Source organism: Schistocerca americana, chromosome X, assembly GCF_021461395.2.
Source record: "Schistocerca americana isolate TAMUIC-IGC-003095 chromosome X, iqSchAmer2.1, whole genome shotgun sequence".
In the NCBI taxonomy this organism is placed as follows: Eukaryota; Metazoa; Arthropoda; class Insecta; order Orthoptera; family Acrididae; genus Schistocerca; species Schistocerca americana.
This window is the reverse complement of record NC_060130.1, coordinates 7,206,268-7,218,526: the sequence shown is the minus strand read 5'-3', so window position 1 is coordinate 7,218,526 and position 12,259 is coordinate 7,206,268. Positions and strand designations below refer to the sequence as shown.

General features: G+C 40.1%; 1 protein-coding gene across 1 annotated transcript in view; it reads left to right on the top strand.

Annotated features, from left to right (window-relative positions):
* Positions 1–12,023, top strand: part of LOC124554864 (molybdenum cofactor biosynthesis protein 1-like) — a 70,541-nt gene extending 58,518 nt beyond the window's left edge. Inside the window, exon 7 of the mRNA XM_047128535.1 lies at positions 11,968–12,023. Within this exon, the coding sequence (XP_046984491.1) occupies positions 11,968–12,023 (56 nt within the window). The remainder of the gene's footprint in view (positions 1–11,967) is intronic.
* Positions 12,024–12,259: the final 236 nt, after the last annotated feature.

Genomic DNA, 12,259 nt, shown 5'->3' with positions numbered 1-12,259 from the left:
GCCAGTACCTCGTCTCCTACCTTCCAAACTTTACAGAAGCTCTCCTGCGAACCTTGCAGAACTAGCACTCCTGAAAGAAAGGATATTGCGGAGACATGGCTTAGCCACAGCCTGGGGGATGTTTCCAGAATGAGATTTTCACTCTGCAGCGGAGTGTGCGCTGATATGAAACTTCCTGGCAGATTAAAACTGTGTGCCCGACCGAGACTCGAACTCGGGACCTTTGCCTTTCGCGGGCAAGTGCTCTACCAACTGAGCTACCGAAGCACGACCCACGCCCGGTACTCACAGCTTTACTTCTGCCAGTACCTCGTCTCCTACCTTCCAAACTTTACAGAAGCTCTCCTGCGAACCTTGCAGAACTAGCACTCCTGAAAGAAAGGATATTGCGGAGACATGGCTTAGCCACAGCCTGGGGGATGTTTCCAGAATGAGATTTTCACTCTGCAGCGGAGTGTGCGCTGATATGAAACTTCCTGGCAGATTAAAACTGTGTGCCCGACCGAGACTCGAACTCGGGACCTTTGCCTTTCGCGGGCAAGTGCTCTACCAACTGAGCTACCGAAGCACGACCCACGCCCGGTACTCACAGCTTTACTTCTGCCAGTACCTCGTCTCCTACCTTCCAAACTTTACAGAAGCTCTCCTGCGAACCTTGCAGAACTAGCACTCCTGAAAGAAAGGATATTGCGGAGACATGGCTTAGCCACAGCCTGGGGGATGTTTCCAGAATGAGATTTTCACTCTGCAGCGGAGTGTGCGCTGATATGAAACTTCCTGGCAGATTAAAACTGTGTGCCCGACCGAGACTCGAACTCGGGACCTTTGCCTTTCGCGGGCAAGTGCTCTACCAACTGAGCTACCGAAGCACGACCCACGCCCGGTACTCACAGCTTTACTTCTGCCAGTACCTCGTCTCCTACCTTCCAAACTTTACAGAAGCTCTCCTGCGAACCTTGCAGAACTAGCACTCCTGAAAGAAAGGATATTGCGGAGACATGGCTTAGCCACAGCCTGGGGGATGTTTCCAGAATGAGATTTTCACTCTGCAGCGGAGTGTGCGCTGATATGAAACTTCCTGGCAGATTAAAACTGTGTGCCCGACCGAGACTCGAACTCGGGACCTTTGCCTTTCGCGGGCAAGTGCTCTACCATCTGAGCTACCGAAGCACGACCCACGCCCGGTACTCACAGCTTTACTTCTGCCAGTACCTCGTCTCCTACCTTCCAAACTTTACAGAAGCTCTCCTGCGAACCTTGCAGAACTAGCACTCCTGAAAGAAAGGATATTGCGGAGACATGGCTTAGCCACAGCCTGGGGGATGTTTCCAGAATGAGATTTTCACTCTGCAGCGGAGTGTGCGCTGATATGAAACTTCCTGGCAGATTAAAACTGTGTGCCCGACCGAGACTCGAACTCGGGACCTTTGCCTTTCGCGGGCAAGTGCTCTACCAACTGAGCTACCGAAGCACGACCCACGCCCGGTACTCACAGCTTTACTTCTGCCAGTACCTCGTCTCCTACCTTCCAAACTTTACAGAAGCTCTCCTGCGAACCTTGCAGAACTAGCACTCCTGAAAGAAAGGATATTGCGGAGACATGGCTTAGCCACAGCCTGGGGGATGTTTCCAGAATGAGATTTTCACTCTGCAGCGGAGTGTGCGCTGATATGAAACTTCCTGGCAGATTAAAACTGTGTGCCCGACCGAGACTCGAACTCGGGACCTTTGCCTTTCGCGGGCAAGTGCTCTACCAACTGAGCTACCGAAGCACGACCCACGCCCGGTACTCACAGCTTTACTTCTGCCAGTACCTCGTCTCCTACCTTCCAAACTTTACAGAAGCTCTCCTGCGAACCTTGCAGAACTAGCACTCCTGAAAGAAAGGATATTGCGGAGACATGGCTTAGCCACAGCCTGGGGGATGTTTCCAGAATGAGATTTTCACTCTGCAGCGGAGTGTGCGCTGATATGAAACTTCCTGGCAGATTAAAACTGTGTGCCCGACCGAGACTCGAACTCGGGACCTTTGCAAGTGCACTTGCCCGCGAAAGGCAAAGGTCCCGAGTTCGAGTCTCGGTCGGGCACACAGTTTTAATCTGCCAGGAAGTTTCATATCAGCGCACACTCCGCTGCAGAGTGAAAATCTCATTCTGGAAACATCCCCCAGGCTGTGGCTAAGCCATGTCTCCGCAATATCCTTTCTTTCAGGAGTGCTAGTTCTGCAAGGTTCGCAGGAGAGCTTCTGTAAAGTTTGGAAGGTAGGAGACGAGGTACTGGCAGAAGTAAAGCTGTGAGTACCGGACGTGGGTCGTGCTTCGGTAGCTCAGTTGGTAGAGCACTTGCCCGCGAAAGGCAAAGGTCCCGAGTTCGAGTCTCGGTCGGGCACACAGTTTTAATCTGCCAGGAAGTTTCAACTTTCTTCCTTATTAAACCTGGCCTTTTTCGCATATCATTTGTTGCAATTTGTCCAGAAGGTTAGCATAGTATTCTCCAGTAATTGTTTGCCCAGTGGGGAGATAATGTACAAACAGAATCCCCTTCTCATCCCAGAACACTGATGCCATGCTCTTCCCCGCTGAAGGAATTTGGTGGCGCATCCCAGAACACTGACACCATGTCCTTCCCCGCTGAAGGAGTTTGGCGGCGGAGATTCAGCATGTTTCCACTGCCTTGATTGTTGCTTTGTCTCTGGGGTATAGTAGTAAACCAAAGTTTCCTCGTGGTCACAAACCAGCACAAAAGATCTTGTTTGTTTCTCCTAAAACAGGCCAAACATTGTTGTGATATGTCCATTCTCATGCGTTTTTGACACAGCGTCAAGAGTCGCGGCACCCATCTTGTGAATACCTTTCAGATGACATCTGGCAAGCGTGAGCAATTTCATGCACTCTAAATTGGTGATCCTCCTTGATCATTATGCGGACTTTTGCAATGATTTCTAGAGTAGTGACACGTTTTGGCTGACCTATTCATGGATGATCATCATCTAAGCTCTCCTGATCAAATTGAAATTCATTTATCCACTTGGCAACAGTTGAAGACAAAGGAGCAGAGTCCCCTGGTGTTTTCTGGAAATCGGCATGAATGTCCTTCACTTTCATACCTTTCTTTATGAAGTATTTAATCACTGCTTGAATCTCGACCCGACCCCCTGTCCCGTACCGTCGCGTCTTTGCAGATCACTGCACAGGAACAACAACAGAGCCGTGTCACTGCCACAGCTCTCTTCCAAGAGCACTGACATGGGACGGGTTTACAGGCAACAGTCCAACGAATATCATGTGAACAACTTGTGCTAGTGCTGGCCTCCTGTGGTGATTGTTGTTAGGTGTCTTTGTGCTATTGTCAAATGACGGTATGTTTATATGATTCTCTTGCATGAATGATTTCTTAAATGCAAAATTTAAAACATTTATCTCCTACTGCCACACCAGACTGGTCAAGTGACTTGATGGAATTCTTTGACTCACTTAGTGATTTTACATAGGACAATAAATTCCCCTGCTTCTCAGCCAGATCTTTTGCTGAGGTATGACAGTGGTAGTAACCTTTCCTTGTTGCCATTTGGCATTCTCTTTTGAACCAAGAGTGCAGTAGCTTTTCCTTCCTCAGTATTTTCCAAATTTCATTGTTAAACCGCAGTGGCTCTTTTGCATCCTTAATTCGTTTGCTAGGTACAGACTTGTTGAGAGTGCAATTCACGATCTGTTTAAGCTTTGACCATAATCTCTCTACGTCCATCTTAATGGAACTAAGTGATGTCAGTTCTGTCTAAGTAAGATGCTAACATCTGCTTATCTGCTCTTTCTGGCATGAACATTTTCCTAGCCTTCTTGACTGATTTATTAATTTTTGTAACCTTAGTTGTTATGATGTTATCATGATTATTAATCCCCATCTCTATGCTGTAGTCATTGATGATATCTGGCCTGTTTGTAACTACAAGGTCTAAGATATTTCCATTGCATGTGGCATGGCAAACTAGGTGCTCAAGACAATTTTCGAAAACCACATTCAAAAGTGCTTCACAAGATTGACTGCACCCCCTGCAATGAAGCCATAGGCTACCATCTATACTCAGTGGGCTAAATTCACCTCCAACTAGTATTGCATGATCTAGGTATTTACGTGCTACTGTCTGTAGACTTTCTGTGAATGGCTCCAAAACTGTCATAGCAGAACTGGGTGGCTGATTATCCATTAATTAACGTGATTTCATCTAGACTTGTTATACGCAACCAGATAACTTCACTGTCACAATCAGCTTTGACCTCAATAGAGACAATGGACACTCCCTCTCCTACAGTGTCTAACCTGCCTTTCTGATATATATTCCATTAATCACTAAATATGTCAGAGCTTTCTGCTCTCGGTTTCAGCCATCTCTCAGTCTCTGAGAATAATTTGAGTGCGATACTTTCCTGGATGGCAGTAAATTCGGAAACTGTGTTACAAGTACATTGACAACTGATAAAATTTTGACAATCTACACTGGAGTGAATTCAAAAGATAAACCTCAACCAACATTGAATGTATCTTGGTGATAAAGAGCCCAACTAAATAAATAGATGATTTTATTCCATTTCATCTGATTGAATGAAACACACACAGCATAACTACTCAGAAAACAACTATAGTGCTGATTACATTTACTATCATACATGTAGCACTCTGAGAACATTTCACCTTGTCATAGTAGTCCTGTGTTTTGGAACTAGGCAGTGCTTCATTTCACAAAGCGAAAGGAATAGCTTGTGTAAAAAACAAAAGAAGGGGAAATAGTGGTTGCTGGTGTTTTTAACACTATCATTCAATTTAGTTCCTATTGTGAACTTTGCAGCTAGGATATGTAAATGCTCTGAGACTGCTATTGATAATATCTTTATGAACAAATCTAGGGGAAAAACGTCATATCACAAAACCAATAGTAAATGGACTATCTGATCACGACGTGCAGCATCTTGTGTTAAATGTTGAAACTTGTCAGGATAAAAAAATATTAAATCTGAGTACAGGAGGATAATAAATAAGCCAGAAATTGAGGAATTCAGGAAATTGCTCAAAGACATGAACTGGAGAGATGTTTACCTGACTCAAATGGAAAATGCAAAGCATTTATTAATAAAGTTACCTCCTCTTTTGAAAATTGTTTTCCCCTAAAGGTAACTCAGATCACACAGAAGTCAAAAGATAAACCATGGATTATACAAGGAATAAAGATATCATGTGGGGCAAAAAGGAGACTGTACCTACTATCTAGGAACGTTTCTGATATTAGAATTGTAATGCATTACAAAGAATACTGCAAAATATTGAATCAAGCAATCCAGAAATCGAAGTAGCTTTATTAAGAGAAAAAGATAATTGTATCGGGCAATAAAATAAGAACTGTTTCAGATATAGTGAAGACAGAGAGAAGTGGGGCCAAAAAGGAAGTGGAACAGATAGCTCTAAAAGTAAATGAGACTTTGGTAACAAGTGCATGTAGTGTTGTAAATCTCTTAAGCAAGACTTAATTTTTGTTACTGACGGCTCGGGGTTATCAGGTTCGGTGAATGGCGCAATGGAGTATCTGGGACCAGTCTTTGAAGAACATTGTGTAGAACCTATTCGAGGAACTTTGAATTCCAACCATTGCTTCTCAGTATACTTACTCCTTAATGAAATTTGTTGCAAGTTATATATCTATATTTCCAACAAGTAGCTCAATACATATTATCAATACTAGGAATAAGAAAAATCTACATAAAGACCTAAAATCACTTATGTTGGTCCAAAAGGGGGTCCAATATTCAGGAACACACATTTTCAATAAATTACCAGCAACCATTAAAAACTTGGTTTCAGATAAAGCACAGTTTAAACAGAGTTTGAATGACTTTTTGATAGGCAATGCCTTCTACTCTATAGATGAATATCCTAACAGAGACTGTTAGGCCAGCTTAAGTAAAAATATGTTAGATATAAGTTTTGACAGCACTTGGTTGCAACAGTCAAAATTAGGTATTTTGTGTATGATAAATTTATTAATAGTGCATAACAATGTTTCATTCTGACAGCGTATTAATTCTGTAAATATTAGCTTTTCCAGTTTATTGTATTGTATTCACCTATTTTGACAATCTCATGACAAATGATCAGGGTAGTATTCATTATATTAAAATGTTTTGTGTTATACATTCTGACATGTTCCACACCCTCGAGAATCATCTCATTTTTTCGGTGTATGTAATGAAAACTGAATCAAATCAAATCCAATCACCATCTCTCATCATGTAATAACTTCACTTCTTCTTCTTCCCTTGTCGTCTCCTGTTTTTCCAGTACTCGTCCATCTCCTCCTCATGTTTTTCTCCCTTTATTCTATTCGTGTTGTTCTCAATCCCCTATTTCTTCTGCATTGAAAGCCTTTTATTTTTATTTACTTATTTTTTTTATTGAGGTGAGTCTCTACGGACTGCGTGGTAACAACCGACTTCACTCTAGTGTCCAGGTCTTGTTCTTGCTCCAGCTTTGACTTCCTGCCAGTATCTTCTGAGCCCCTCCAAGAAGTGCCTTTTTATGCTCTTCACATAATGGTCCTCACTGTATTTCGTATGTTGATGCCATGTTAAAACCCTAGTAGTTGGTCACCAATCCTCTAAATTTGTTCCTTTCAGGAATTTCTCTCTGAGATACCAATCTGCTTAAGATCTTTTTCACATTCTTTGAACCATCTCGGTCTCGTTTTCTTAGATGGGATGAAACTCCATATTCTTTTTGTTAGTCGATCACCGTCCATTTTCATGAGATACCATAAAATAACAATCATTTCTTCATAATGGATGCTGTGATAGGTTCTGTCTTGCTGCACGAGTCCTCATTTGCTCTCATTCGCCATTGTCCATCGACCCATCTATTACCTTAGGATTTTCCTTAATATCCTACACTCACGCTTTTCCAGCCGCTCAGCTTACCTTGTCTATTTGTGGTCAAAGATTTGGATGCTTATAAGCCCTCAGGTTTTACAACTGTATTATAATGTTGGAACTTGGCCCATATACTCATAGACTTTTTGTTATAAGTATTCTTTGTCAGTTGGTATGCTTGGTCTAACTTCCTCATCCCGACAATTGCTTCTTCTTTTAATCCATTCTCCAGGTGGATGACTTCACCGAGATACCTGAAATTCTTAACTCATCCAATTTTTTCCCAGGTTGGTTATCATCCATTCAGGTCCATCACAGATGTTCGTCATATGTTTTGTCTTTTGAATAGAGATCTGGAGTCTAACTTTTTTCAGCAATTTCTGACAGCCTATTTATCTTTTTGACTGCTGACTCTATGTTGTTAGCAAAAATGGCTAGGTCAGCCGCAAAATCTAACCAGCCAATGCACACCCCTTTGTTCTTAGGACCAAGTCTGAACCACTCTTCATTTGTTTCTCCTTGGGCTAATAACTTTCTCCACTCTTGAATGACCTTTTCCAAGACACAATTGAAAAGGTTCAGATACCTCACCCATAAATTTAATTTTTGACAATGTGTTAGTAAGAGTTTGTTTGATCAGCTTTCTTGATGTATTATCCACCCCAAACTTTTCCAAAATATTCATTACTGCCTGTCAGTCGATGGAGTCATATACTTTCTGAAAATCAACAAATATGACCACATTGTTATTTTTCCAATTTTTTTTGTACCTGATCATGTTCTTCAGGTTAAAGATCTGTTCTGCGCAAGAATCGCCCTTTCGGAAACCAGCTTGATAGTCCCCAATCAGTTGGTTACAATGATCTTCTATTCTATTCTGTATCACTTTGGAGAGAATCTTATATGGAACAGATACTAATGAGGTACCCTTATAGTTATTGACATTCTATTTATCACCTTTTTTGTGTATACGATGGATTAAAGCTGACTGCCATTCAGTTGGTATCATCCCAGCTCTCCAGATCTCCTCAAAAAGTTGGACTAGTATATCTAGAGTTTCATTATTTGCCAGCTTCAGTAGTTCCACCACTATTGAATCCTCTCCAGCTGCCTTATTATTCTTAAAGTTGTTGATGATCTCTTTGGTCTCCTCTTTACTAGATGGAGATGAGGGGTAGTTTGTGGATTGGGGCACATACAGGGAATCTTTCTTTCGGTTCATCACAATTAAGTAGGTTTTCAAAGTAACGAGACATTATCTTGCAGTTCTCTTTGTTGGTCAGGCCGAGTGTGGTGTGCGTACTGTAAGACCTTCAGTACACACACCATCAGATTATTTGACTTGTTGCTCTAACGAAGTAAGCGAGTGTCAGCAATATGTCTCGTGGTCTTATCATGGCATGTTTATCTTCTGCCATTAGGTCAGACGATAGAAATGCCACTTGCACACTTAGAGTAGCAGATTGATGGTGACCAACTTTAAATAGAACTTGATTAATTTTCACACACATTTATTAAAGTAATAACAAATATAAAAATTATTTAACTTGGTTCTGGATGCTATTTACAATTGACAATCTGAAGTTCCTTTGGTATTGGTACGTTAATCCTATTCTTACATATATCTCGGATACTTGACAAAAGTGTCTATACATTTATCTTCATGGCTATGTACAGGAATATGGTAATCTTATTAGGTGCAGACTGGATCTTGACTATGGACTGGCACAGACAATTGTAGAACTCATACAGACTGGTACAGACTAATGCAGACTGGTACAGACTAATGCAGACTGGTGCAGACAAATGCAGACTGACTGATCGAAGGTCTTTACACCCGTTATAATACCTCGCACGTTCATGTATCACTGCGTGAGTGTGATGCGCGAGGAGAAAGTGTTCTATGTTAGCAGCAATCTCATTGGCTGCGTTACATATTAATACGCGGATCGGCGGAAGCAGAATTTGGTCCGTCTCTATGGCAGCGCCATCTCATAGTGGGGAGATGGACGAGTGCTGCGCCTGCGCTGTTGTGCTTAGCGGGGCGCACTCTAGTGGGAAATTTGTGTACGCGCTGAATACGCGGAACTATGTACACAACACTGAGCTTTCCATTTTCGTCTCTAAAACAAAAACTAGGGGCTTGGTATCCTTTCAAATTCGATTTGAACGTCTGATAGAAGTCTCTGACATTCTTTATCTGGAAACGCTGATCGATCTGTTCTAACTGCTGTTTCTCATGCAGTAGAGTTCTGGCTGCATATTTTTGAACTTCATGGAATACATCAAAATCATCAGGTCTCCTGGTAGAGTTCCACTATTTCCATGCACTTGCTGTTTGGGCCACCACCTCACCACAAACCTCATTCCACCATGTATGATTCCTCTTTTTAGCTGTCAGGATTGTAGTATTAGCTGCTTGTTGGATCATGGAGGCAATGTCTGCCCATTTATGGGATTCAACTGTCAGTTACTGGTGGCATTGTTCCAATACGTTTTGATTGATTTTGAGCTTCGCAGTATCATATTTATGAAATTTATTTCCGGTTTTCACAGTCTTATTGAGAGGGATGAAATTAATTTTGATCTTGGAGAGGTGATGATCCTTTTACATTCAGTATGTTATCTGTAAAAAGGTTTCTTTCTATTATTTCTGATTGTTTGATGTTGTTTCTTTCTTATTTCTGTAATCCATGCTATCATTGATTCCTTCTTCCAGAACTACTCATTCAGTAGAGGTCTCTAAAAAAAGATTAATCTTCTTTTAGCCATTACTTCTGATATTTTCTCAAAATTTTTGTATATCTCCTCATTACTTCTCATTTTCCAGCCATCTGTAGCTTGTATTGCAACCATTATTTTCTAATAATGCTCCTTTGTGGAACCTCTGTTCTGTCCAGCTTATAGTTCATCATTAGGCATCCTCATCCATGTAAACATCCTGGTCATACCATTGTGGGATAGTGTTTAAATTTGTTTTTTTTAGTTGTACATTTCTTGTTGTAAATATCCTTTGTCAAACGATTTGCTCTCTCCAGTTTGCTGACTCTTGCATCTACTGTTAATTCTTCTAGTCCATTTTGTTGTACAGTTTGTCCAGTATATTTAAATTTACTTACTAATGCTATTTTACATTTTTGTTTTTCTAAGAATGTTGATGCATTGTTTGAAATTGTCATCAATGTTGTTTTTTCGGCTGAAATTTTGGGACCAGCTCTCTTTGCTATTTCTTCCAAAAGATTTCTTTTAATAACTGTCTGTCAGATTTTTTGAAAGTATATCAGAATCATCTGCAGAAGCCAGGCAGTTTACCTTAATTCCATTTGTTTTTCGTCCTAAAATTATTGGTTCAATTTTGTGATTTTTTTTCTCCAAATTCCAATAACTTTCTATTTTTTCTAGAATGTAGTGTTACAGTAAAGGTGATAAATTGTCCCCTTGTCTAACACCAGTTTTTATTTCAAATGGTTGAGATACTTCTCCCATAAATTTAGCTTCAGTCACCCTATTTGCTAGTGTTTTGAGGATTATGTTTGCTTTAACACAAAATTCTTTGATGATTTTACCCATAATTTCTCTGCCTACCAAATCAAATGTTTCCTTGAAACCAATACGTGATACTACTATTGGTTTGGTGATTAACAGTCTGTGGAGAATTATCAATTTTCTAATAAACATCTGTTCTGTGAAGGGTCTTCCCTTTCTAGAGCTCCTTGAGATTCTCCCAGTTATTTGTCTAAAGTTTCTACAACTCTGTCCAGAGAATTTTTGATAATATTTTGTATACCACTGGCAGAAGTCAGGCATCTCTGCAATTGTTGACATTTTGTGTGTCCCCTTTTTTTCATAGCTGTGGATTAATGCTTTCAATAATCTCTTCAGCTTTCCAAATGTTCTCAAACAGCAGTCGTAGATCATTTGTGTGTTCTGACTATTTCAATAATTTTGCTGTAGTGGAGTCTTCATTTGTTGCTTTGAAGTTTTGGAATGATTTGATGGCTTCATGAATTTATTGTTCTGTTAGTGGAAAATCTTCCTCCAGATTTTGTGGGACTGCTATTATATATTGCTACAATGTGCTGTTATTATTATTGTTGCTGTTGTTTGGTTGCCTGTTCTTCAGCACTATCTTTCTGTTTCGTTTATCTATTTGCCGCCATTTTAGCCCATTTACCGGTATTTTCAGCTTGTTCTTCACTTATTTGACCTTTTGGTGGCTCCTCTTGAAGAGATCTTATTTCTCAGCATTTAAAATTACATCATCTGCTGCTCTTTCGCATCTGAATTTCATCATGTCCAGTCTAGTTTTTTCATTCATTTAACCATCCGTCTTCCATGACTCAAGATCCTAAATTTTCATCCTTATTTCTTGAACAGTCTCATTTCTCTTTTTACATTTTCCAGATGAAGAAACTTTTGGTCCTCAAAGCTAAGATTAGTATCACTTTTTTTATTTGTTTCTGCCTATGGCTGCTATATCTCTTTAGTTAGAATATTTTCTCTCTCTGTATTTGATTATAGTCTAAGTCTGAATATTTTTATAAGTACATTTATTGCTGTAGCAATGAGTAAAATAAATTGTATTGCACTGCCTGTAGCATGTAGCACCATTTTGACTGTTAGTCCTCTTGCTGTACAAAAAGTAGCTTTGATGATTACTTAATGCAAGTATTTTGTAAGAGCTGTGGAATGGTTAGTATCTGTTTATATTTTTCTGATTAATTCAAGCTCGTCAATGCACATCCTGTGTTAAGGAAATATTTGCACTGAATTTGCTGTGTGTTAAATATAAGCAGTGGATCCATTGGGGTAGTCTTTTTGGTAGAAATATGTCAAGGTGAACAAAACAGGAGATGGTGAAGGAAGAGAGGGAAAAGATCAACATTTGCTTCTCATCAGCAATATAACTGGGTTGAAACATTCAATGAAAATTATCTGTGACAGGAAGTTGTCAGAAATACATTTTTTGAAGAAACTTTATGTTTGTATAAGCATTTATTAAATTTAAAAATTGGATTTCATGTGTTAATACAAAAGGTAATGTTTTGCATTGCAGGCATGCTGAACCTGTCAAAGATGAAGAATCGGCCAATGATTCTTATTGGAGGATAACAGTATGTATAACTTAAACTTGAGATTCTTGAAAATAAAGCTAGTCAGTATTTCTTAACAGTACTGATTTAAATACATCTAAAAGATCGCTGTTACCTAAATGAAAGTTGACGAGCAAAGTCTTAGTGGACATTTGTATAAATTTGTCATAGGTGTTATTTACAAGAAGAGTAAATAGTTTCAATAGGAATGTGGTGAGACATTTAACAAACGTGATGACCACACATTAATAGGAC